This window comes from Dryobates pubescens, chromosome 17 (genome assembly GCF_014839835.1).
Source record: "Dryobates pubescens isolate bDryPub1 chromosome 17, bDryPub1.pri, whole genome shotgun sequence".
Taxonomy (NCBI): Eukaryota; Metazoa; Chordata; class Aves; order Piciformes; family Picidae; genus Dryobates; species Dryobates pubescens.
In genome coordinates this window covers 21,420,080-21,447,252 of record NC_071628.1, presented here as the reverse complement: position 1 = coordinate 21,447,252, position 27,173 = coordinate 21,420,080, and the positions used below count along the sequence as shown (strand labels likewise).

Here is a 27,173-nt window from a genome sequence, read left to right as displayed (position 1 = left end):
AGGCATTTTTTCCCCTGTCCCTGATGAAAACCACATGCAGATACCAGGATCCAGTGATGGTGTCAGGTTCAAGCACCCCCCCCCCCAAAAGCAGCTCCAGGAGGCAGAAGGAAAAGCTCTCTTTGCTCAGGTTCCTGGAGCAGAAATGCTTTTCTGGACAGTGACTCCTGCTGGAAAGGGGAAGGCAGCACAGCTACAGAGCAGGCTTAGGAGAGCAGGGATGGCCACACACCAACCTGCTGCGAGGGGCTGGCACAGCACTTTCCTCTCTAGCAGCATCTTGGGGGGAAGGGGGGCAGGGAAGTACACTGGCAAGTCCTTCTGCAGCCTCCTCAGAGAGGAGCACCTGGGAAATCCTGGGGGCTGTGCCCCAGGGCAGTGTTCCTCAGTCTCTGTGAGACACCCCAGAGTTTTCCCACACTAAAGCAGCACTTTCTTGGCTTTGGTTTCAGCAAGTCTGCAGTGCTGGACCACATTTCAGCTTGGCACCAGCTGGAAGAGAACTGTTGCACTCCTCCAGCTGAAGAGCAGGCTGTAGGTGTGCATGGCATCTCCACCCAGCTTCCTGATGGGTTTAGCTTCAGCTCCCCAGGGAGGCACACAACCAATTCCCAGGTCAGACCATCAGCCCTGGCTTGGCAAATCCCCTTCTTCAAGGATCCTCTTCACGCTCTCCACGATGGTCCACACTTCCGCCATGGCACCTCGGCCTGCAGGGCGAGAACCAAACCCCAAGGGTCAAAGCAGCTCCCACACAGACAGCATTAGGCAGCTGCCTCCCCTGGCCCAACACCTCTCTTTAGATGCACCATGGAGGCACAGCAGAGCAAAGCTCTCACAAAGCAGTAGTGACAGGACCAGGGGCAATGGCTTCAGACTAGAGCAGAGCAGATGGAGATTGGATGGTGGGAACAAGCTCTGCTCCAGGTGCAGCCCTGGAACAGGGTGCCCAGGGAGCTGGTGGAGACTCTGTCCCTGGAGATATTCAAGGTGAGGCTCAACAGGGCTCTGGGCAGCCTGCTCTAGTTAAGGATGTCCCTGCTGACTGTAGGGGCTGTGGGCTGGATGATCTTTGCAGGCCCCTCACAGCCCAAACCATTCTAGGATTCTAAGCAGCCCCAAAACTGTTTCCTCAGGACCCATCCCCCAGAAAGCAGCTGTGGAGGCCAGAGGATCTGCTTGGTCTGCCTGGTTCTGCAGGGGTTTTGAGGCAGGGCTGAATGCCATCAGGGGAGGAGAGCAAGAGGAGTATTCACACTGAGTGTGCTTCACAACTCTAAGCAGGAGCACAAACTTCTCAATGAATGGAGAGAGGCAGGAAACCTCAGAAGGCAACATGTAAGGCCTTAATAAGCACCTCATGCTCTGAATCACCTCCAGAGGAGTCTGCATCAAACCCTTGACCACACAGGGAGTGACTATCATAGTTCACACTGCTCTGGGGTCAAGCATGCAGAAATATCCTCCCTCAAAAAGTGTTTGGGTCCTAAACCAGCCAATTTCACCCCATTTCTCCAGGGTAAGCACTGTGTGTGCAGCACCTCTTTGAAATGGCTTTTGCCTATACAAGAGACTTGCCAAGTTCACACCAGTCCCCTGCCTCTGCAGCATGACCCATGGGAGAGAAAGGCTGTTCTGGACTCACAGCAGCTTCAACCTTGAGAGTAATTCTTGTGGAAGACACAGTGCTGGGCAGAACAAAATGTGAGAGCTTTTCCCTTTGGTTAGCTGCCAGGTGAACCTCTAATCTACACTGTGCTGGTGCTTCCCCCTGACAAGGCTTGGGGAACTTAGGTTCATTAAATCATCTTGTCCAACCTCACATCCTGAACTCAATACTCCCTGCTGTAACATGCTTGGGGATGAAGAAAGGTAATTTAGAAGATGTGCCTTATGGGTCCTTAGAAATTAGTTCTGGGAGGTTTTGTTTTCCTCTTTTCCCTGCTCTGCTTCCCCAGCTTGGCTTAGCAGGCACCCAGGTGAACATTTCAAGCAGCAGCCTCCAAAGAACAGGAGCAACTCGAGGGCAGGCAAGAAGCAGAGGGAGGGGGAAAGGCTCAGCAGTGAGAGCTGCTCTCTTGTGGGCAGCACACAGCCTCAGACTGGCCTGGACCCTCAGTTTTCCAGGAGAGCTGAGCCACCTGAGATTTGGTTGGGAGAGAAGCTGTAACTGCATAGAACTGAGGATCTGTGATGAAGAACAATGCTTATGGAAGGTCAAGAAAATTGGGTTTCCCTGCAAAGTGCCCCACAGCAAACTCCTGGCCAAGCTGTCAGCCCATGGCTTGGGTGGGAGCACACTGCAATGTGTTAGGAACTGGCTGGAGGCTGAGCCCAGAGAGTGGTGGTGAATGGTGCCACAGCCAGCTGGCAGCCAGGCACCAGTGGTGTGCCCCAGGGATCAGTGCTGGGCCCCATCCTCTTTGACATCTTCATTGATGATCTGGATGAGGGCATTGAGTCCATCATCAATAAATGTGCAGATGACACCAAGCTGGGGGCAGGAGTTGATCTGCTGGAGGGTAGAGAGGCTCTGCAGAGGGACCTGGACAGGCTGGACAGATGGGCAGAGGCCAAGGGCAGGAGATTGAACACATCCAAGTGCCAGGTTCTGCACTTTGGCCACAGCAACCCCAGGCAGAGCTACAGGCTGGGGTCAGAGTGGCTGGAGAGCAGCCAGGCAGAGAGGGACCTGGGGATGCTGGTTGATGGTAGGCTGAACAGGAGCCTGCAGTGTGCCCAGGCAGCCAGGAGGGCCAATGGCATCCTGGCCTGCATCAGGAACAGTGTGGCCAGCAGGAACAGGGAGGTCATTCTGCCCCTGTACACTGCACTGGTTAGGCCACACCTTGAGTCCTGTGTCCAGTTCTGGGCCCCTCAGGTTAGGAAGGAGGTTAACTTGCTGGAAGGTGTCCAGAGAAGGGCAACAAAATTGGTGAGGGGTTTGGAACACAAGCCCTATGAGGAGAGGCTGAGAGAGCTGGGGTTGCTTAGCCTGGAGAAGAGGAGGCTCAGGGGTGACCTTATTGCTCTCTACAGCTACCTGAAGGGAGGTTGTAGACAGGTGGATGTTGGTCTCTTCTCCCAGGCAGCCAGCACCAGAACAAGAGGACACAGTCTCAGGCTGCACCAGGGGAGGCTTAGGTTGGATGTTAGGAAGAAGTTCTATACAGAGAGAGTGATTGGCCATTGGAATGGGCTGCCAGGGGAGGTGGTGGAGTCACCATCACTGGAGGTGCTCAGGAGGAGACTGGATGGGGTGCTTGGTGCCATGGGTTAGTTGTTTAGGTGGGTTGGATTGGTTGATGGGTTGGACACGATGATCTTGAAGGTCTCTTCCAACCTGGTCTGGTCTATTCTATTCTATTCTATTCCTTCTCCATTAGGCCTTTTTTGGACTCCCAGGAAGCCTGAAGCAGCCCATGGACAAGCTGCAGGCAGCTTTGGGCCCTTCTGATGCAACCTCAAGGAGAGAAGTTGTAGCTGCCAGCTCCTGCCAAGCAAGACAAATTCCCTGGCTGCTTCTGCATGGTTTGGCAGAGCTACACCCTTGGAGCACATTTCTTTGTCATCCACCACCCACCTCCTCAGAGTCTTTGGCACTTCACAACTGGAGTTTTAGGTTCAGCAGAGCAAGATCTTGCTAAGCAGCAGCCTGTCTGCAGCACAGCTCATGCCTACAGGTAGAAATCTCCCAGTGTGCCAGGCTCTAAAAATCCAGCCAAGGATGAAGAAAACATGAGCAGTATGGAAATGCCTTCTGCAAAGGCAAATTGCTGCAGGCCCAGGGGTGGCACAGCACCTTCCAAAGCTCTCTTTACACTGAGGCACATGGATAGAATCAAGGTCAACAGCTGGCAGCTTACATTTTAGTTATCATGGAATCACAGAATAGTTTGGGTTGGAAGGGACCTTAAAGATCATCCAGTTCCACCCCCCCTGCCACAGGCAGGGACATTGCCCTCCTCACCAGATTGCTCAAGGCCTCATCCAGCTTGGTCTTGAAGGCCTCCAAGGATGAGGCATGCACAGTTTCTCTGGGCAACCTGTTCCAGTGCCTCACCACCCTCATGGTAAAGAGCTTCTTCATAATGTCCAAGCTAAATCTTCCCTGCTCTAGCTTCAAACCATTGTCCCTTGTCCTGTCACCACAGGCACTCTCCAACATTTCTGTAGCCCCCTTCAGGTACTGGAGGGCTACTTCCAGTCAAGGACTGCAATTGTCAACTCCACTTAACTTGTTATTTGAACTCTCTCTGTCTGAACCCATTGGTTTATTAACCAAGTCAGATTAATGAGGTAAAGCTTGCAATGCAGAAACTGGATGGCAGCCAGGATGTGGCCCACCTCAGGTGGGACCAGCCAGAGGGGCTGAGGATGATAAAGCTCTCCGACAGCAAGGCCAGTGTGGTGGTTTCAACCCACCACAGCAAACCACAGTGCCAACAGACAAAACTGGTACAAACTGAATCTCTTTCCATCTGCAGCAGATGGGTGAACCTGGCTGCCTGCTTGGGCAAAAGCTCTTTGTAGATGAAACCCACAAAACTGAAAGGAACATGGAAGAAGAGGCCTGCAAAAGAGAGGGGAAGAGTGGAAAAAGTCAGTGCTGGAGTCTATCTCGAGTCCTCAGAGCCCTGGAATCTATTATTGCTGTGCTGGTTTTGGCTGGGACAGAGTGAATTTTCTTCCCAGAGTGGGGCCATGTTTTGGATCTGTGCTGGAAGGAGCACTGGCAGCTCAGGGGTGTTTCAGTGACCGCTGCGCGCTTGGTGCTCACACAGAGTCAAGGCCTCTTCTGCTCCTCACAGCACCCCAGCAGTGAGCAGGCACGAGAAGCTGGGAGAGGACACAGCTGGGAGAGGTGACACCAAGGGACCAAAGGGATATTCCAGACCAGATGACATCATGCTCAGCAATAAAACTAGGAGTGGGGGTTGGCAGGGACTGGCTGGGCATCGGTCGCTCGGTGGTGAGCAACTGTTTTCATTGGCATCGCTTCTCTGTCTTGTGGTTCATTTCTCTCTTTGCTGTTTGCCTTTTCCTGACCATTTATATTTATTATTATGTCATTTATTAAACTATCTTTATCTCAGCTCAGAGGTTTGCTCAGTCTTAACCCTTCCAATTCTCCTCCTTACCCCTCTGAGGGGGGGGAGCGAGCAAGCAGCTCAGCTGCGTGGTGCTTAGCTGCCGGCCGGGGCAAAGCCACATCTGCTTTGCCATCATTTTCCTGCCTCCTGCCTGGAAAATCCTGGTGTTTGCCAACAGGAAAAGCCTGTTGTGAACTGACTCACAAACACAAGTGGTGTCGAGTCAGATGTGGCTGCTGCTGCCCCATCCCTCTCCTAGAAGCTCCTCCAGGAGTTTGTTCACTGTGGAGACAGCTGAAGAGAAGATGAAGCAGCTCTCCAGGGACTGCTGGTGGAACGAGGTGGCTCCCGATCAGTGCCGGTTTGATTATTCCGCTGTGCTGAGCTACAAACCACAGCAACTCACAGGCTGCTGCTGGTGGGGCTCACACATCCCTGGTCACAAGGGCAGCAACCCCTGGGGAAGGGGCAGGGCAGTGCAGCAGAAGGTGGAAACCCTGTTCACCATCCAAGCCTAAGCAATCTGTGCTCTGGGGAGCCAGCTCACGTGGCCCTTTTTGCATCTCAGATCCCCGGTCTGTGGGACAGGGATGACAACACCCAAGGTGCACGAACCCGCACAGGGTAAGGTCCTGAGCCTTCAGGAGGCACTCAGCTGCTCACCACCACCACAGAGATCCCCCACACATACTAGAAAATGATAAAGGGGAGAAAATAAAGGACACAGAAGCTATGCCAGATGGCCTTCCCCCTTCTGCCAAAGTGCCTGTGCTGAATGACCTCTTCTGGGCGTCTTCCCTCAACAACTATGTAAGACACTGGATGTAATCAGGTTGAAAATCCCAGCAGGAGTGTAATGGTCCAGGACACTTCAACTGGTGCCCAAGTTCCTTGACTACACTTGACCTAACTGTAAATATTTCTTAGCCCTCAGCTGCTGAGAAAGACTCTCTAGAAGCACTGCACCTGCCTAAGAGTTCAGCTCCACCGTTTAGCCAGGAAGAATACTTCAGCTTCCTGCCCTGGCTACAAGCTGTTCATGGAGCTATCTGGCAGAGCAGTTACAATCCTGCTGGAGCTGGCCTTCTTAAACAAAAGGTGGGAGTACAGCACTGCAGGCAGGGGCACAGTTTGTTGTCCTGGTGAGAAGTGGGTGACACTTCACAGGCAATTTGTCCAAAGAAAAGGCTGATAAACAAGTGAATCTCTTCATCTCTGCTGCTTGTGTAAAAACCCTCCTCAAAATTTCCCCAGGGTCAAAGTGCCTCCATTTAAAGCAGCTGCTAAAAACCCAGAATGAGGCCATTTTAGTGTGATTTCTTAGCACTGCAAGCTAGGTCTTTGAAACACAGCATGACAACCTTCCCTACCCTCCTCCCCCCAACCTCTTCCACCTCACAGATAAGCCTGATGGCAAAATCCCAAAGCCAAACTCAACTGAGAAGCTGCAAAGTAACCCAGGCAACAGACAGCTACAAATATGAAATGTGTGGCCAGCTACACCCTCAGCCCCTGCCTGCAGAGAGTTTGCCCTCACTGCTTGCACTTGGGGAGAAGATATTAGCCTTCTGTTAAGAGATGAAGGCTTGAGGCACGAGGAGAACAACCCACAGTTCACAGCAGAGGGCAAGATCAGGACACTCAAATCCCTGGCTCACAGCAACTCCTTCCTTCTCTTTGATCTCCCAGCTTCTTGGATGAAGCATTTCTGTTAAATATCAGCTAACAGCTTGTTTGAAGGCCTGACTTGGATGGTCTCTTAACACTAAGGAATGAATGAACAATAATCACAGACAGCAGCTAGCACAGGGCTGAGCTTCAGTTTGTACAGAGCCTGGCAGGGAGGGCCTGCTCCCCACAGTTCCAACATCCTGAAGGCCACCTGGCCAAAGGACATCCAGGGAGCAGCAGTCCTGTAGGGAAAGAGCCAGCAGACCTGCAAGAGGACTGACCTTCATCTCCACACACCAGTTTTTTCACCACACAGGGGATCTCTGTGTAGCCAAAGGCCTTCAGCTGCTCCACCTGCTGAGCTGTGATGGGATGCTCCCACATGGCCGTGTTCATGGCTGGGCAGAAGAGCAGAGGTTTGCTCCGGTCCCAGGCACGGATGACACAGGTCTGCAAGAGAAGCCAAGAGGGTTCAGCTGGGAGGATGGGCTGCCTGCCCTCACTGCTTTGCTGCACAGAAGCTCCTTCCCAGCTCAGGTGTCAGCACAGGGCCAAAAGCCCCAAGCTTGCAGTGCTGACCCAACTGGGCTGACATCATTTGCATCATGTTCCAGCAAAGCCCTTCACTGAGAGGCAGGAAAGATGAGGGAGGGTACACAGAGGATCCATCCCATCTTGCTGTGGCATGGGGCCAAGCAAGCAGCCCAGCTGCTGGAACAAACCAAGCTGGGACAGGAGGAACACAGACTGCCAGCTCAGTGAGAGCCCGAAAGGAGTGCAGAGGTGGCTAGAGAGAAACCCTTAAGGCAAAGCTTCAGATGAGCCAGCTGGAGAGATAAAGACCAAAAGCTGGCAAGGAGCCTTTCCTCAGTGACTGGCCAACTGGCTCTGTAACTCCTCACAAGGGAAGCACTGCTGCTTCCAGGCTACAGGGAGAGGACAGCACAAACATCTGGGCTGGGGCAGACAGCAAACAATCCAGCAGCTCTGGTGTGCTACAGGGAATCCTGTCTGAGCCCTCAATCCTGCACAGCTTCCAGATAACCTCACATCACCTCAGCTCCTCACAAAGAGAAATAACTGCTGCCTGCTCTTACTGCAACATCCAGCAGCTTCCCCAGGCCCAGCAGCATTGACATGAAGCAAAAGAAGCTGCCTAGGGAGCACCAGTCCCTGGGGCAGGCTCTCTGCTCAGATCAGAGTCCTCACAAGAACCCTGCCCATCCTTTCTCATGCCCTGTTATTTGAACCCTTCACAGCACGAGGAAGTCTGATGGAATCTGTTCCAACCTGCCAGCCAAGCACCTCCACTGCTTGCTTTCCTTTGCAGAGGCTACCTCCTCCCTCCACAAAGCTCTCTGAAAAGCCTGGCAGGAGTTGGTGAAGCCTTGCAGCCCTTTCTGGGCTCTTCTCTCTGCTACCACCATCCCATCTACAGTACTAAGGAGACCCAGAAGGGGAAGACTTTGCTTGTCCCTCCCACAGCTCTCTGGCTTCTCTCAGATCTCCAGTGATCTGCTCAGACAGACAGAGGCTGCTGCTCTGGCTGTACTTTGGGCATTCATAGGCAACTCCTCTTAACCTGCACAGCTGAGTGGGTCAGGCAGGGCTCCCCAGCCAGGGATGCTGGGCTGCTCTCCATCCCTAGCTTTAGCCTCCTTGTGCTGCTGAAGGGTGATGCACCACAGCAACACCTGCAGACATGCAGCTTCCTGGCAGACCTTTGGGGTGGTTAATGCTTAATGATTTTTCCTAACCAAGACCTAGCACCTGAACACAAAGCATTCAGCCCCTCTGAAGGTCTCCCCTACCCAACAGAGAAGCACTCTCTCTTTCACCACACTTTTGGATCAGAGCACTTTGACCCCCCAAAACAGCAAGCTGGAACACGCAAAATGCCCTGGAGCTGGAATGGGAAGGTGAGGAAGTGTGAGCACAGCTGAATTTCTGGGCTAAGCAGCAAGGTGAGGTAGCAGGAAGTCAACACTTTGATCTGATCTCACAGGTGTCTTTCCAGATTGCATCTTAAAAATGCAGAAAGGAACTCAAAAGTGAGGGCAAGAGAGAGTGTGTGTGTGTGTGTGTGTGTACAGGCATGACAGGGAGAGGGTGGAGATGGAAAGAGGGAGACACCACCTGCCAAAAAAGCAGGAAAGGCACAAAACAGGGACTGGGAGATAATGGAAGAGACTGACAGAACTGAGCTGGGGAAAAAGATGTAGGTGAGGGAAGGCAAAAAAAGAGCTGCTTGAGGAGGAGGGGAACTGTGCCTCCAGAAGAGAGAGAGAAGCAGCTGAAGCGAGAGCAGAAGATGCAAATCAGAGCTGCACAGGAGTTTCCATCAAAGACACGTCAGTGTGAGAGGGGAGGGGAGAGGAAGGTCCAGCAGAGCCCTGCTTACTCACCAGCAGGTTGTCACAGATGCCACTGGCGAGCTTGGCCAGCGTGTTGGCGTCCAGCGGCGCCACCAGCAGGAGGTCAGCCCATCGCCGCAGCTCGATGTGCAGCACCGGGTCGGAACGGCCTCTCCACAGCTGGGGAGCAGAGCAGAGGGAGCTCACCCACCCCTCACCACCAGCACCGTGGCCAGCAAGCACTTCTTCAACCCCACATTAGCAACTTCAGGGCAAAGAATGACTCTGCCACCAAGCAGGACCTACAGCTTGGCAGGGTGCTGGGCCAGCTCATTTTGACTGCATTCTTACCCTGAAAGCTTGGACTGGATGATCCTTGAGGTCCCTTCCAACCTGGTGTGCTATGGATGATGCCCAGTGACAGGACAAGGGGCAATGGGTGGAAGTTGAGGCATAGGAAGTTCCATGGGAACACGAGGAGTTTTTTTTCCCCCCTGTGAGGGTGACAGAACACTGGAGCAGGCTGCCCAGGGTGGTTGTGGAGTCTCCCTCTCTGGAGATATTCAAGACCCACCTGGGTGTGTTCCTGTGTGACCTGCTCTGGGCAGGGTTGTTGGACTGGATGAGCTTTCAAGGACCCTTCCAGCCCCTAACACTCTGTGGATCTGTGACCTGAAAGCATGGGGAACCAGAAATCACTTTGCTGACCTCCTGTTTTCTACTGAAGGTTGTCTTGCAGCTACCTTTAGAATAGAATAGAATAGGAATAGAATAGAATAGAATAGACCAAGTTGGAAAAGACCTTTGAGATCACCAAGTCCAACCTATCACCCACCACCATCTAATCAACTAAACCATGGCACCAAGCACCCCATCCAGTCTCTTCCTAAACACCTCCAGGCATGGTGACTCCACCACCTCCCTGGGCAGCACATTCCAATGGGCAGTCTCTCTTTCTCTGAAGAACTTCTTCCTCACCTCCAGCCTAAATCTCCCCTGGTGCAGCTTGAGACTGTGTCCTCTTGTTCTGGTGCTGGCCACCCAGGAGAAAAGACCAACCCCCACCTGGCTACAACCTCCCTTCAGGTAGTTGTAGAGAGCAATAAGCACAGGATTCATAGCATGGTTTGGGTTGGAAGGGACCCTAAAGATCATCCAGTTCCAAAGCCCTGCCATGGGCAGGGACATCTTCCTCTGGACCATGTTGCTCAGGACCTCATCCAACCTGGCCTTGAACACCTCCATGGAGGAGGCACCCATGACCTCCCTGGGCAACCTGTTCCAGTGTCTCCCCACCCTCCCTGTAAAGAATTTCTTCCTAATCTCCACCCTCAATCTCCTGTCCTCTCCTCCAGCTTCAATCTGTTCCCTCTCATCCCATCACAACAAGCCCTTTGAAAAAGTCCCTTCCTGGCTTTCAGGGCTCTGCTGCTGGGTGTCCTTTCCTCACAAAGAACATTCACTCACCCAACAACCACAAATTCCAGCTCAGAGGAAAGGGCTTTGCCTATCCACATCATCCCTTGGCTTCAGAATTGTCCAGAAGAGCTCCCTCAACCCTTGGTGCATCTGAGTGGAGAAAAGAGCTCCATCCTCTCACCCAGCTGACACCAGACAGGACCAAAGCAGGGGTGACCCTTCCTGAGGCACCCATGTGATTTGTGAGCCCTCACATCTCTTTGAAGTGAGTATTTCTATTTTCACTAAAGCTCTGAGATGCTCAGGAGGGTCCTGATCTCTTCTTCAAGACCACAGTTAACTGGGAAAGTGTCAAGAGAAACAGCAAACAGCACCAGGTGCTTCAGTCCCCAGAGGACACACAGACAACCACAGGCCAGCAAGAGGTGCCCCAGGGCCACAGACTGCTCCTTCTCTGAGTCACTGGAAACCACAACAAAAAGACAGCATCCAGAAAGCTGCTGCTTGCTGACACCTTCCCCAGCTCCTCCACTCGCTTCTGTTTCCTCTAGAAGCACTGAAAATTGGTCTGTTCTTGGAGTAAACCATCTCACAAACAGAAGCCGAGCAGGTTTGGCTCCCACCCTTCTGCCAAAACAACCTGCTCCATGGTTGCTTTCCAGGCCTCAAAGCCTGACCTGCACAGCATCACAAAGGTTGGAAGAGACCTCAAAGATCATCAAGTCCAACCTGTCCCCACAGACCTCATGACTAGACCATGGCACCAAGGGCCACATCCAGTCCCCTCTTGAACACTTCCAGGGATGGGGACTCCACCTCCCTGGGCAGCACATTCCAATGACTAATGACTCTCTCAGTGAAGAACTTTCTCCTCACCTCCAGCCTAAACTTCCCCTGGCACAGTTTGAGACTGTGTCCTCTTGTTCTGGTGCTGGGTGCCTGGGAGAATAGACCAACCCCCTCCTGGCTACAGCCACCTTTCAGGTAGTTGTAGAGAGCAATGAGGTCTCCCCTGAACCTCCTCTTCTCCAGGCTAAGCAACCCCAGCTCCCTCAGCCTCTCCTCACAGGGCTGTGCTCAAGGCCTCTCCCCAGCCTTGTTGCCCTTCTCTGGACACCTTCAAGTCTCTCAATGTCCTTCCTAAGCTGAGGGGCCCAGAACTGGACACAGGACTCAAGGTGTGGCCTAACCAGTGCAGAGTCCAGGGGCACAATGACTTCCCTGCTCCTGCTGGCCACACTGTTCCTAATGCAGGCCAGGATGCCCTTGGCCTTCTTGGCCACCTGGGCACACTGCTGGCTCATGTTTAGGCGGCTGTCACTCAGCACCCCCAGGTCCCTCTCTGTTTGGCAGCTCTCAGCCACTCTGGCCACAGCAACCCCAGGCAGAGCTACAGGCTGGGGTCAAAGTGCAGTCCCTGGCACTTGGACTTGTTGAATGCCATCCTGTTGGCCTCTGCCCATCTGTCCAGCCTGGTAAGGTCCCTCTGCAGAGCTCTTCTGCCCTCTTACTGACCAACCTCTGCTCCCAGCTTGGTGCTATCTGCACATTGCTGATGACTGACTCAATGCCCTCATCCAGATTATCAATGAAGATGTTAAAGAGCACAGGGCCCAGCACTGATCCCTGGGGCACACCACTGGTGCCTGGCTGCCAGCTGGCTGTGGCACCATTCACCACCACTCTCTGGGCTCAGCCTCCAGCCAGTTCCTAACCCAATGCAGTGTGCTCCCATCCAAGCCACAAGCTGACAGCTTAGCCAGCAGTTTGCTGTGGGGGACAGTGTCAAAGGCCTTGCTGAAGTCCAGGTAGACCACATCCACAGCCTGCCCCACCTCCACCAGGCAGTCACCTGGGCACAGAAGATCAGGTTGGAGAGGCAGGACCTGCCCTTCCTAAATCCATGCTGGCTGGGCCTGAGCCCTTGGCCATCCTTCAGGTGCAGTTATTGCCCCCAGGATAATCTGCTCCATCACTTTCCCTGGCACTGAGGTCAGACTGCCAGGCCTGGAGTTTCTGGGTTCCTCCATCCAACCTTTCTTGTGGATGGGGTCACCTTGGCCAGTTTCCAGTCATCTGGGACCTCTCCAGTGAGCCAGGACTGCACCACTTCTATCACCCTACCTCGGGCTCCTTAGAAATAACTGCTGGCAACTGCAGCACCCTGGGACCCTGCAGATCGTCACCAACCTCCTAGAGCAGCCAGAAAGCTGCCTGGCCATCTCTTCTCTCCACATGTGTGTGAATGCCTTGGCAGGAGTACTGGGAAGGAGCAGATAACCTTCTACTCAGATTGGTACTGCAAAGCAGAGAGAAAGTGTCTAGAAAATTGCTGATACAACAAAGGGACTCTCAAACCATGACAGCAAGACTGCAGTCAAGAGAAAAAGCCTTTTGCAGAGTCAACAGATCACAGAATGGGTTGGGTTGGAAGGGACCTTAAAGATCATCCAGTTCCAATTCCCCTGCCATGGGCAGGGACACCTCCCACTAGACCAAGTTGCTCAAGGCCTCATCCAACCTGACCTTGAACACCTCCAGGGAGGCAGCATCCACAACCTCCCTGGGCACCCTGTTCCAGTGTCTCCCCACCCTCAGTGGAAAGAATTTCTTCCTAATCTCCAGTCTAAACCTGGCCTCCTCGGCCTCAAATCCATTCCCTCTCATCACAGCACTCAACCTGACTGCCTTAGTGGAATTGCTCAGGCTGCACAGATGAAAACCCCACTTCCACCAGGAGACCTTCCAGCTTCCTGTCACAAAGGGTGGCCCCCTCAGCAGGAGGCTGCCAGTCAGCCAGCAGCAGCGTGGGTAGGGCTGGGAACATCAAGAGCCATCTGTGGATGGGGCAGGGGCAGCACTCAGGAGATTTGATCTGCTGCCTCCGTGCCGAGGATGACTCACGACGGGCACCCAGCAGCCTCACCGCGGCTCTGCAGCGGCTTGCTTGACATTTCCTGACAGTCCTGGCAGAGCTGTGGGTAGCAGCTGAGCCCAGGGTGCTGGGAGATCACCTCCACCCTCACTGCAAGTCTGCTAAGGTGGCACAAAGCCCTCTGGTGCTTCTACTCGGCACTGGTTAGGCCACACCTTGAGTCCTGTGTCCAGTTCTGGGCCCCTCAGTTTAGGAAGGAGGTTGAGATGCTGGAAGGTGTCCAGAGAAGGGCAACAAAGCTGGGGAGGGGTCTGGAGCACAGCCCTGTGAGGAGAGGCTGAGGGAGCTGGGCTTGCTTAGCCTGGAGGCTCAGAGGAGACCTTCTTGCTCTCTGCAACTCCCTGAAGGGAGGTTGTAGCCAGGAGGGGGTTGGTCTCTTCTCCCAGGCACCCAGCGCCAGAACAAGAGGACACAGTCTCAAGCTGTGCCAGGGGAGGTTTAGGCTGGATGTTGGGAAAAAGTTCTTCAGAGTGATTTGCCATTGGAATGTGCTGCCCAGGGAGGTGGTGGAGTCTCCATCACTGGAGGTGTTTAGGAAGAGACTGGATGGGGTGCTCGGTGCCATGGTTTAGTTGATCAGATGGTGCTGGGTGATAGGTTGCACTTGATGATCTCAAAGGTCTTTTCCAACCTGGTTAATTCTATCCTATCCTATCTTATCCTATCCTATCCTATCCTATCCTATCCTATCCTATCCTATCCTATCCTATCCTATCCTATCCTATCCTTCCTCACTTACAGCCAGGCTCAACCATGCCCTTTGAAAGCCACGTTCTAAAGCAGATGTTATTAGGACAAAGCAGTGTGTCTTGGCCCAGGATTCCAAAACAAGTGTGCTCTCCTGCAAAGAAGCTTAGAGGAAGGCTTCTGCTTGCTGTTCAGCACTTGAACAACTCTGACCCTCCCAGGGAGCCTGCTTTTTGCTTCCTGAAGCACGACCCATTGGCCTTCTGGAAGCAGAAAGCACGAGCGCTTGACAAACCCACTTGAATGACAAACCATGTGGCTGCTGGGGACAGGCCAGGAGCCCTTGCAGCCTGCAGAGGAAGAACAACTCACCTGCCACTCATCTTCATCGCTGTAGAGGGTGACAGGAATCTCCTGGGCACTGTAGAAATGCTTTGCTCTCTCAGTAGTGACCACCTTCACTTCGAGCTAATCAGAAAAGACAAGGCCAATGGTTAGACTTGAGGATGACCCTGGAGAGCTGAGCAGAGCAGGAAGGCTTGAGCTGCAAAGGCTGTGAAAGCTACATGGGTTCTGAGAACCTTCTCCTGCTCCCAGCTGGAAGGTCATAGTATCATAGAATCAGTCAGGGTTGGAAGGGACCACAAGGATCATCTAGTTCCCACCCCCCTGCCATGGGCAGGGACACCCCACACTACATCAGGCTGGCCAGAGCCTCAGCCAGCCTGGGCTTAGACACCTCCAGGGACAGGGCCCCAACCACCTCCCTGGACAACCCATTCCAGGGCTTCACCACTCTCATGGGGAAGAACTTCTTCCTCACCTCCAGCCTGAATCTCCCCACCTCCAGCTTCATTCCATCCCCCCTAGTCCTATCACTCCCTGACATCCTGAGCAGTCCCTCCCCAGCCTTCTTGGAACCCCCTGCAGATCCTGGAAGACCACAATGAGGTCACCTGGGAGCCTTCTCTTCTCCAGACTGAACAGCCCCAACTCCCTCAGTCTGTCCTCACAGGAGAGGTGCTCCAGCCCTCTGCTCATCCTCCTGGCCCTTCTCTGGACACCTTCCAGTACCTCCAGATCCCTCTTGTCATAGGGGCTCCAGACCTGGAGGCAGGACTCCAGGTGAGGTCTCAGCAGAGCTGAGCAGAGGGGGAGAATCCCCTCCCTTGCCCTGCTGGCCACACTTCTCTTGCTGCAGCCCAGGCTCTGGTTGGCTTTCCGGGCTGCAAGTGCACACTGAGAGCTCCTGCTGAGCTTCTCCTCCCCCAGCACCCCCAAGTCTCTCTCCTCAGGGCTGCTTTCCAGCCAGTCACTGCCCAGCCTGCATTTGTGCTTGGGATTGCCTCGACCCAGCTGCAGGACCCTGCACTTGGTCTTGCTGAAGCTCATGAGGTTGGCTTGTGCCCAGCTCTCCAGCCTGTCCAGGTCCCTCTGGATGGATCCCTTCCCTCCAGCCTGTCTGCTGCACCACACAGCTTGGTGTCATCAGCAAACCTGCTACTGCATGGCAGGTACTCATGGGAGCTGAGGACTCACTCCATGCCACTCTACCAGGGGCAGGTGATTTGTCACCCCCTGCCAAACGTCCTCACGTGGCCAGTTCACAGCAGGGACAGCAGAGAGGACAGAGAAGGTCAGGACGAGATGCAGCTCTGCACAGAACTTCAAAGAGACAGGAGGAAGCAGCAAGCCAAAGCGCTGTGAAAGGTGCCCTTTCATCTCAAAACAGACCTGCCAAAGGGCATAGGAGAAGCAGCTTGCCTCAGTGGATTCCCTCAACCACAGGCCGGAGAGCTGCCAACGGCTGGCACGGCCGCAGGGCACTCGCGGGATCACTCTTCCCACACTGCCAGCCAAGAGGAAGCTCTGGCACAGCGATCAGAAGAACTGCTGAGGGACAAGCAGGTTTGCTGGGGCTCAGCCCCACCAGCACAAAGCAAATCCACCTCTGCTGCACCAAGCTTCACAAGAAAGACTGGCTTTGGACAACAGAGTGCAAGATCTTGGTCAAGTGGACCATGGTGCACACATCTCTGCATCGCTTTCTGCTCCTACCTCTCTCTCTTGATGACCTCTTGATGCAAAAAGTGGGGAGGTATCTACAGACCACTGGGTAGACTAGAATAGAATTAACCAGGTTGGAAAAGACCTTTGAGAGCATCAAGTCCAACCTATCACCCAGCACCATCTAATCAACTCAACCAAGGCACCAAGCACCGCATCCAAGTCTCTTCCTAAGCACCTCCAGGGATGGTGACTCCACCACCTCTCTGGGCAGCACATCCCCGGGGCAATTTCTCTTTCTACAAAGAATATCTTCCTAACATCCAGTCTAAACCTCCCCTGGCACAGCTTGAGACTGTGTCCTCTTGTTCTGGTGCTGCTTGCCTGGGAGAAGAGACCAACCCCCTCCTGGCTACAACCTCCCTTCAGGTAACTGTAGATAGCAATGAGGTCTCCTGAGCCTCCTCTTCTCCAGGCTAAGCAACCCCAGCTCCCTCAGCCTCTCCTCACAGGGCTGTGCTCAAGGCCTCTCCCCAGCCTTGTTGCCCTTCTCTGGACACCTTCAAGTCTCTCAATGTCCTTCCTAAGCTGAGGGGCCCAGAACTGGACACAGCACTCAAGGTGTGGCCTAACCAGTGCAGAGTCCAGGGGCACAATGACTTCCCTGCTCCTGCTGGCCACACTATTCCTAATGCAGGCCAGGATGCCCTTGGCCTTCTTGGCCACCTGGGCACACTGCTGGCTCATGTTCAGCTGCTCTCCACCACTCCCCCCAGCTCCCTCTCTGCCTGGCTGCTCTCAGCCACTCTGACCCCAGCCTGTAGCTCTGCCTGGGGTTGTTGTGGCCAAAGTGCAGCCCCTGGCACTTGGACTTGTTAAATGCCATCCTGTTGGCCTCTGCCCACCTGTCCAGCCTGGCAAGGTCCCTCTGCAGAGCCCTTCTGCCCTCTAACTGACCAACCTCTGCTCCCAGCTTGGTGCCATCTGGAAATTTACTGATGATGGACTCAATCCCCTCATCCAGATCATCAGTGAAGATATTAAAGAGGATGGGGCCCTGGGGGATGCCACTAGTGCCTGGCTGCCAGCTGGCTGTGGCACCATTCACCACCACTCTCTGGGCTCAGCCTCCAGCCAGTTCCTAACCCAGCTCAGAGAGCTGCTGTCCAAGCCAGGGTCTGACAGCTTAGTCACTGGGGAAACCCCTCCATGCTGATGGATGTTTATTTGATGTGCACACCTAGGAGGTGCTAAGGTGCCCTGCATCTTGAGATGCTTCCATTCCCTCCTGCAGAAGTCTAAACAAGTGGGAAAAGGTTGTTTCCCCCCCCACCCCATGTGACAAGTGTCACTAAGAGCTGTCTGCCACAGGCAGTGACTCAGAGGTACTCTGCACCCCCCAGGACTAACTGCAAAGCAGAGCCAGTGTTGGAGCAGCTCTGCATGTGCTGATCACCCATGCAGGACATGCAACTGCACTGCCATCTGCAATTCCTCCCAAGGAGGGGTTTTCAAACCAGGCAACAGATGGGCCAGCATATGGAGGGAGTGCTTCAAGAGGACTGGGAATGTGGAAGGGGCATCTCAGGTCACCAGTGATGGGGAAAAATAATCCCTTTCCTTGTTCTAGGCCACCTTCCACCACTCTCTGCTCACAGAATCACAGAACATTGGTGCTGCAAGGGACCTTGAAGGATCATCCAGTCCAACCCTCCTGCCAGTGTAGGATGACCCAGGGCAGGTCACACAGGAATGCATCCAGGTGGGTTTTGAATGTCTCCAGAGGAGACTCCACAACCTCTCTGGGCAGCCTGCTCCAGGGCTCAGCACCTTCACAGTAAAGAAGTGTCCCCTTCTGTTCCCATGGCACCTCCTCTGCCCCAGCTTGCCCACACTGCCCCTTGTCCTGTGATTGGACACCCCTGAGCAGAGCCTGGTTCCATCCTCCCCACACTGCCCTGCACATCTTTATCAACAGCATTGAGGGCACCCCTCAGGCTCCTCTGCTCCAAGCCCCAGCTCCCTCAGCCTGTCCTCACAGGGAGAAGTTCCACTGCCTTCAACAGCTTTGTGGCTCTGTGCTGGACTCTTTCAAGTGATTCTCTAAGACCCTTCTTGAACTGAAGGGCCCAGAACTGGACACAATCTTCCAGATGTGGCCTGAGCAGGGCAGAGTAGAGGGTCAGGAGAACCCCTCTCAACCTACTAACCACAGCCTTTTTAATCCACCCCAGGATGCCACTGTTTGCCTTCTTGGCTACAAGGGCACATTGCTGGCTCATGGTTATCCTATCCAGCAGGACCCCCAGGCTGCTCTCCCCTGTGCTGCTCTCCAACAGGTCAGTCCCTAACCTATCCTGGTCCATGTAGTTGCTCTTTCCCAGAACATTTTCCCTTGATGCTCCCTCAGGCAGTTCACAGTGTAACCTGCTGTGTGGTTCTACCAGGCCAAGGGAGAAAGAAGGAGAAGCCAGCCTCCCCAGCCACTCCTTCCTGCTAGGAAGCTGCAGTCTGAGGTACAAAACTCAAACCAGTCTGCTGGAAACCTTCAGCCTCCTCCGTGGCAGCTGAAGTGACAAAACATGTTAAGCTATCTTCCCAAGGTGATCTCCCTGACTGGGAATGGAGCAGTGGTGGAGAGCTGCACCCTGCATGGCTAGAAAAACAGCTGAGAGCAGCAGGGAAAAAAAATCCCAGCCTTAGTGGATTGTGTTCTTTGGGAACTTCTCCTCTTTCCTGAAGAAAAAGCAATGAGAAAGCAGAGCTGCAGGTGACAGCAGAGCTTGGTGCTCTGTGTGCCCCTTCTCAAGTCCTGCCCTCTCGTTCAGGTGACCTCAGCTTGGAATGCCAGCTGTGTTTCTGGTGCTCTCAGGTGTGAAGATCACACTGACAGCAGCCAACACATTTGTTTCCAGCTGAAGCTCTCCTCACCTCACAGGAAGCTGCTTGGAGCCAAGCAGTGACACCCACAAAGGTGCTAACGCCGCTGCTCTGCCCTGGCCTTCAGCGAGGTGTTAACCTCCCAGGCTGTGAGGTGCTGGGGATTTGGTGATTGTCTTAAAGGGCACTGTGCAGTCTGAGGGGGCAGGTCTGCTCTCCACACTGCTACCAGTAGGCCAGGTCTGCACTGGAAGCTGTCAGCAGGAGTGTTTGTTAGTGGCACTCTGCCTTTTCTGTTTGGATGGGGCTTTTTTGGCTTGGTTTAGAAAATAGTTCCCTAACCAGCTCTGGTCTTTAAAAAGAACAGAACAGAATAGAATAGAACAGACCAGACCAGGTTGGAAGAGACCTTTGAGATCATCGAGTCCAACCCATCACCCAACACCACCTAATCAACTCAACCATGGCACCAAGCACCCCATCAAGTCTCCTCCCTGGGCAGCACATTCCAATGGGCAATCACTCTTATCAAGAGTTTCTTCCTCACCTTCAGCCTAAACCTCCCCTGGCACAGCTGGAGACTGTCCTCTTGTTCTGGTGCTGCTTGCCTGGGAGAAGAGACCAACCCCCTCCTGGCTACAACCTCCCTTCAGGGAGTTGGAAGGAGCAATAAGGTCTCCCCTGAGCCTCCTCTTCTCCAGGCTAAGCAACCCCAGCTCCCTCAGCCTCTCCTCACAGGGCTGTGCTCCAGACCCCTCCCCAGCCTTGTTGCCCTTCTCTGGACACCTTCCAGCAAGTCAACCTCCTTCCTAAACTGAGGGGCCCAGAACTGGACACAGGACTCAAGGTGTGGCCTAACCAGTGCAGTGCACAGGGGCACAATGACTTCCCTGCTCCTGCTGGCCACACTGTTCCTGATGCAGGCCAGGATGCCATTGGCCCTCCTGGCTACCTGGGCACACTGCAGGCTCATGTTCAGCCTAATCCACCAGCACCCCCAGGTCCCTTTCTGCCTGGTATTTCTTCAAAGCACAAACCCAGGAAGAGAGCAAAGCTGCCACTCCAGGACTGCACCCAGCCATATCAGAGGGATGTTCAAGGACTCTGAGCACCAATGACTCCACCACCCCCCTCTCTAGAAGCTGCTCTGTTAGTTAAATATTCTCCCTCATCAAGGTTTTCTGCTTGGGGTGGGCACCTGGCTCCCTTGTTCTGAGCAAGTCCTTCAAGCCCCTGCAGCAGTGCTGGAAAGAGATCAGTGTTCTTCAGCTCCCTTTAGCCTAGGTAGGTTTTTTTCTCTCTGTTTACCTGGCACACCCTCTGTTTGCCCCTGGCTATATCTCTGCTTAAAGGCAGTCTGGCCACGCTCACAGCCTCCTGCTCTGCAGGCAGCTCAGACTCTGCAAGGGCTCTTTTCACTTGGACCACTTCACAGCCAGCTCTCCAAAGGCAACCTCACTGCAAAGCTGCTCTCCTGTGCTCACACAGTGCTTTAGGCTGGAGGGGACCTTTAAAGGTCATCGAGTCCAACCCCCCCTGCAGTCAGCAGGGACATCTGCAGCTAGAGCAGGTTGCTCAGAGCCCAAACAACCTGACCTGCAATGGTTTGAGAGATGGAGCACCTACCATCTCTCTGGGCAACCTGGGACAGGGTCTCACCCCCCTTAGGGTAAAACATTGCTTCCTTCCATCTACTCTGAATCTCCCTCTTTCAGTTCAAACCATCACCCCTTGTCCTGTCACTAGCAGCCCTGCTCAAAAGTCTGCTCCCAGCTTTCTGATTTGCCTCTTTGAGCACTGAAAGGCCACCAGAAGGTCTCCCTGGAGCCTTCTCTTCTCCAGTCTGAACAAGTCCAGCTCTCTCAGCCTGGCCTCACAGCAGAGGGCTTCCAAAGCAAGGCTGCTGCTGGCCCCTGCAGCTCTGCCCTCACATAGCCCTGGCTGCCAGGGCTGAGCTTGCTCCATGTCTGCTCAGGCCACCAGGGCAGGGCTTCAGCTCCCCAGCCTGAGGAGGTACCACCTCCACACCACTGGCTCTGGCCTGTGTGGTCCTGAGTGCCTGTCAGGGGAGACCAGCGTGGGGTGCCCCTGCAGGGCAGATGGGTGGGCACTGGAGTGGGCAGGTGTGGGCCCTGCATGCTGAGTATGGCCTGGAAATGCTGCTGGAGCTCCTGGCATCCTGCAGGAGCCTTCTCAGGGGCTGAGCAGAACTGCCACCTGCAAATGCTCAGCACAAGTGAGACCTGCAAGAGCAGGGCTCTGGAGCAGGACACCAGCAGGGAGACTTGATAGGGTGCTTGGTGCCATGGTTTAGTTGATTAGGTGGTGTTGGATGATAGGTTGGTTGGACTTGATGATCTTGAAGGTCTCTTCCAACCTGGTCTATTCTATTCTATTCTATCATTGCTATGGCCTCCTCTGGCCCTGCTCCAACAGGTCCCTGCCTGTGCTCTGTGCTCCAGAGGGCTCCTCCCAGCACTGCAGGGGGGTCTCAGCAGAGCACAGCAGAGGGGCAGGATCCCCTTCTTGCCCCTGCTGCCCACACTGCTGGGGCTCAGCTCAGGACAGGGCTGGGTCTGGGCTGGCAGTGCTCAGTGCCAGCTCATGTCCAGCTTTTCACCCCCAGCACTCCCAAGTCCTTCTCTGCAGGGCCCAGCCCTTTATCACCCAGACTATTGATAAAACTGCTGCAGAAGAGAACAAATAGAGACTGTTTAGTCTGGAGAACAGGAGGCTAAGAGAAGGCTTTCTTGCTCTATACAACTCCCTGAAAGGAGGTTGTAGGGTGGTGGGGGTTGATCTTTTCTTCCAAGGAACCAGTGCCATGATGACAAGAAACAGCCTCAAGTTGTGCCAGGGGAGGTTTGGGTTGGATAGTAGGAAACATTTCTTTGCTGCAAGTGTGGTCAGGCATCAGAACAGGCTGCCCAGGGAGGTGGTGGAGTCACTGTCCCTGGAGATGTTGAGAGGCTGTGCAGACATAGCACTTTAGGATGTGGTTTAGTGGGCATGGTTGTATTGGCTTGACAGTTGGACTTGACAGTCTTAGAGGTCTTTTCCAACCTTGATGATTCCATCATCCTCTGCTAAATGGCACCTACAAGCTGAGGTGGAAGCTACCTGGCAGGAGCACAATGAAAAGGCATCATCATCATCATCCTCATGCCATTTAAACCTCCAAGTCCAGATGACAGCCTGTAGCTTCAAGAGCGACACGTTTCACTCACAGAAGAGTTTGCCTTTCTTTGTGACTAACCAAACATCCTGCCAGGCCACTCCAAAATTCTAGCAAGCAGCCTGAGACAACCTGTGTGAGCAGCACAGCCCTAAGAGTCACCCACAGTGTCCTGACCAGAGGCTTTGTGCCAGCTCCCCACAGCACCAGCTGCAAAGGAAATGCAAGGTGTAAGCGGATGCTGTCTAGAGTTCCTGCCTCTTCAAAGGAGTTAAACAAAAGGCAGCAAGGTCACATCACATCCAGCATCACCCTGGAGGAGAGGTTAACCTTTAATGAGTGCCAAATCACACTGCCAAGCTCTTCACTGAAGATCCTTTTAGCCAGGACACCAATTTAAATGAACCACTCAGGCTGCAAGCCTCTGACCACATCTCTCCTGCTCTCAAAGCCTCCCTCTGCTCCTGCCCTCTTCCCCTGATGGCTTTTTAAAGTTCTGTTCCACCAGTAAAGAAACTGAGGCAACAGGCCCAACAGAAATGTCACACTGGCTCAGTGGCCTTTGGATCAGGTCTTGAAATCACAGACTCATAGAACTGTTTGGGCTGGTAAAGCCCTCAAGGCCAAGCCTCTGAGATCCTCAAGGCCAAGCCTCTGAGATCCTCAAGGCCAAGCCTCAACCTAAGACCAGCATGGCCATTAAACCACATCTCAGAGGGCCACATCCACAGGTTTCTTGACCACCTCCAATCACATCACAACTGAGTGAAGCAATTATTTCAGTGAGTAAGTCCCAGAAGCTCCTGGACTGGCTGCTTCACTTTTGCAAGCCACTGAAGCTTAAAACCAGTGGCCACAAAGCCTGTGATGGATGTCACAGGCCCTCAGAGAAAATTCAGGTCCAGCCATCTGTGGGTTTTAATGATTGAAGGAGAGAAGGAACGTGCTTGACCTGGATTCCTCCAGTAGATCATTTGCATTCCTCCTGCCTCCTGCAGAGAAGGATATTCTCAGCACCAAGAGCAGAGGAAAAGAGACAACAGCAAAGCCAATTTGAGAAGTAGAGGATCAGAAGATGCAGATCCCTGGCTCTGGGCACTTCCCTTCCTTGACAGCACTTCTCTTTGGTCCTCTTACTTCAGGCTAGGTCCTTTAGCCTCACCAGTCACTTCAGGTCAAGCAAGAAATTAACTGAGGCCCCTCTTTGCAGCCCACAAGTAGCAGAACCAGTGCCTAACAGCTGGCCATATCTTCAGTACCTGCTGCAGCCTGGTGAGCATCAACCAGCCACAAAGTTACTTCGGGACTGCACCTCTGCTGCCTCTGTATCAAAGTCTCTGCAAGGTAAACTCTCAACAAACCACCCCAAATAGCATTTATTGAGCAACCTAACCAATAGATCTCCACATTGAAGTGCACCCTCTTGCTCCTGCCATTCTTTCATTTCACTGCTCCAAAATATCAGCCCCAGCTCTCAAAACCTAAAGGTTTTCTGCCTCCACCTTCACAGCAAAAGTTTCCCCTCCCTGACTCTAGTCATGAGTGGCCTCTGCTGGACACCTCTGTTACTCCAGACCATAAACTACTAACAAACCCAAATGCACAGACATAGAACACCTTGTAATTTCTCTCTCTGTTTATGTAAGACCTGGTTTCCTCCCCCCCCACCCCCATTTCTGACAGAGTAAAGCAAGCTGAGCTGAACAGTAATAGGACTTTCCTAATCCAGAACCCAAATGTCTGCCTATGGAAATATCCAGGGGTAGTCCCTGCTCTTTAAGCCTCTACTCTTAGGAGTAGAGAAGCATGAAATGATAGGAAAGAGTGTTAATTGAGATTTAAAAGAAGGAGGAATCCCCTCTCAACTAAATTTCAGCCTGAAGGGCTCAAAGCCAGCAGGAGCTTTCCCTATCAACAGAAGCCACATCACCAGGGAGCAACACCAACTTGACAACGCTCAGCCAACAGATTTACTCACCCCAGGGATTTTCAGCAGCTCAGCAACAAGGAGAGGCAGCTTCAGAGCAGCCACGCTTCCAGTCACACCCACCAGCACATGGTATCTTTTCTGTGGCACAGAGGAGCTCCTCCCTGCAGGACCTCCTGGTTCTGGTGAGGAGAAGGCCTCCATGCTCCAGTCCAACCCTACAGGTGGAGACAAACACTTGACTAATGGTGCCTCTGAACGAGGCCAGCTCAGCAAGACTCCCAACACCACCATGTCTCCAAAGGCAGAGATCTAATCCTGGACTACACAGAGGGATTCAAGCTGAGGCTGAACTCACACACCCAATCCACAAAGCCTTCTCCCATCAGCAGACCTTTCAGCAACTTGCTCCTGCTGTTTAATGACGGTTTGCTCTCAGACACTGGCAAACAGAACTCTCAAACCTGGTGGGCAGGCTACCAAATTGTTCTGCTAAAGCCCAGGAGCCCCCAAACACCCTCAAAGGCATTGAGCATGGTCTAGAACTGAGAACAGAAGAGAATAGAATAGAACAGAACAGAACAGAACTGAACCGAACCAGGTTGGAAGAGACCTTTAAGATCATCACATCCAACCCATCACCCAACACCATCTAATCAACTAAACCATGGCACCAGGCACCCCATCAAGTCTCTTCCTAAACACCTCCAGTGATGGTGACTCTACCACCTACCTGGCCAGCAGATTCCAATGGCCAATCTCTCTTTCTATGAAGAGCTTCTTCCTGACATCCAGCCTAAACCTCCCCTGGTACAGCTTGAGACTGTGTCCTCTTGTTCTGATTGCACTTGTGCAGCAGTTAGATGAAAGCCTGACCTTGACACCCAGCCACCAAGACACATGAGCACAAACACTCATTTCTAAGCTCCCTGTGCCTACCTGCTGCATCACAACAGCAACGTGTTCTTTTTCCACGCTTCACTTGGATTCAACACCTTTAACTCAGGCCCCTGAGGTTTCTTAGTGTATGTAGAGCAAAAACCACTACGAGAAGAGCCCAAGTTCAGCTTGAGCTTCCAGGCATTGATTAGCAAGAGCAGTTAAGAGGTAAGGAAGCTCAGCACAGCACTGGCTTGGTGACATGACTGTTACTACAACACTTTATATGTTTATCTACATTTAAAATTAACACCATCCCAGGAAGGAAAACACCCACTTCCCTTACCATTATTAAATGACAATTAGCTCACCCATCTTCAATGCTCAGGAATAAGACATCATATTTAAACAGGCAGCTACCCTTAATACTACCCCTATTAACAATAAAAATAAAAGCACCGTGTGCCAGGCAGCGTTTTCCCCCAACCCAAAGGCAGCTCTGGTGGCTGGGCTAAGGAGCCGTTAGAAAGCGAGCAGCGGGCAGGCCTGCTTCGGTGCTTTATGATCTTGTTAACCCTGAAAACAGCCTCAAAAGGCCAGCGCGGCCGAGAACAGAACCGAGCAAACACGGGAACTTCCAAAGTTCAAACAAACAACGTTCATATACCGGTAGAGGCACGACGGAGCGCGGCCGGGAGAGAGACAGCTCCGTGAACTCCAGCCTCGGTGACCGCAGGGGCCGGGCCGCGGCCTAGCTGCCAGGCAAGCCTCGCCTCACCGCCCACCGTTGCCTAGCAACGGAGGACGCATCTCCACGGCTGTCCGGAAGCCGAAGGGCACGCCGGGAAGTGCTTCCCGCCCCCACCCCGCACTGATTGGTGCAGGCTGCGCATGCGCACCGCGGCGCACCGGAAGTAAGGCGGCCCGGAGGCGGTGTCCTGCCGGCAATCACAGTTCCGCTCACGGCCCTCCCCTGCCCAGGCCCTCGGGCACCGCCAGGCCCCCGGGGCGCAGGGTTCGGCCGGCTCCGCTGCCTCAAGCGCTCGCGGGCAGCCTGAAAGGGACTTTTAAGCCTCGCCTCGGCACCCCAGGAACAGTCGCCCACAGCACCGGCAAGCACGGCTCATGCCAGGGGTCTCTGCCAGGGGTCTCTGCCAGGGGTCTCTGCCAGGGGTCTCTGCCAGGGGTCTCTAGTGGCTTCGAGCTCCAGCGAAGGCAGCTTAAGAGAGGATCCTGGTTCATAGCCGGGGTTTAGAAATGTCAGCAATTAAAAAACTCATTGCCAGGGGTAAAAAAGAGGCTGGTGGGACACAGGGCCATGGGCTGTGCCTGGGTCCCCACAGCAGACAGCTGCCAGGGACCGGCAAGCACCGGGAGATGGCGGAGACACGAATGAAGCCTTCCAACAGGTCTGAGGCAGCCGCAGAGTGCTGGCAGGGCTAAAGTGGGTTAGAGCACTGCTTGTCCATGGTCTGAAGCAGAAGCGTGACAGATCTGGGGCAGTGCAGGGCCGGTGGTCCACGACCCTTCCCAGGGTGCTCTCCGAGCAGCTCCTGCATGTCGCCAAGCACAAATAAGCAGCAAGGCAGGGAACAGGGGGGAGTGGGCTCTGCCTGCCTGAGCCTGGGCATGAAAAACAGCAGCAGAACCTCGCTAAAGCAGCAGAGGTCATCAGTGACACTTCAAGCACGGTGGAACCTGGAGCTGCCTCACCCAGCCACAGAAACACCCAGCATCAGCTCTCCCCCCGCCCCCTTCTGTTGGTGTCACTGCCGTGGCTGCTCCCAGCTGAAGTGGTGACAGGTTAAAAATGAGCGTGGTGAGAGCAGCAGCCCGGTTCCTCCTGGCTGGAGCCAGGGCAGCACATCTGAGTGAGGAGACAGACTGGAGAGGAAGGTTTAGGTGCTGAAGCAACATCTGTTAGAGCTTGTTACAGTTATTTATGCATCTTACTGTAAATGCAAAAGGTGAAGTCACTGCAATCCACCATTTCTCAGACATGAATGACACAGCACGTGGTTTGGCATAGTAAGTTTTAGGCTAGCTAGAAATGAATTGCACAATATTGAAACCTGATTAAGTACATAATAGGCTCAGCAAAGGATTACTTTCCCCCTTACATTTTATACATATATATTCTATACAC

At 53.6% G+C, this 27,173-nt stretch overlaps 1 protein-coding gene across 1 annotated transcript; it reads right to left on the bottom strand.

Annotated features, from left to right (window-relative positions):
* Window positions 1-306: 306 nt before the first annotated feature.
* On the bottom strand, window positions 307-25,795 carry PPCDC (phosphopantothenoylcysteine decarboxylase). The gene is made up of 6 exons (XM_054168958.1): window positions 25,695-25,795; window positions 24,200-24,366; window positions 14,532-14,627; window positions 9,170-9,298; window positions 7,046-7,214; window positions 307-710 (listed from the first exon to the last, which is right to left on the bottom strand). The coding sequence occupies exons 2-6, from the start codon at window positions 24,350-24,352 to the stop codon at window positions 625-627; spliced, it is 633 nt and encodes a 210-aa protein (XP_054024933.1). The 5' UTR covers window positions 24,353-24,366; window positions 25,695-25,795; the 3' UTR covers window positions 307-624.
* Between the last annotated feature and the right edge of the window lie 1,378 nt (window positions 25,796-27,173).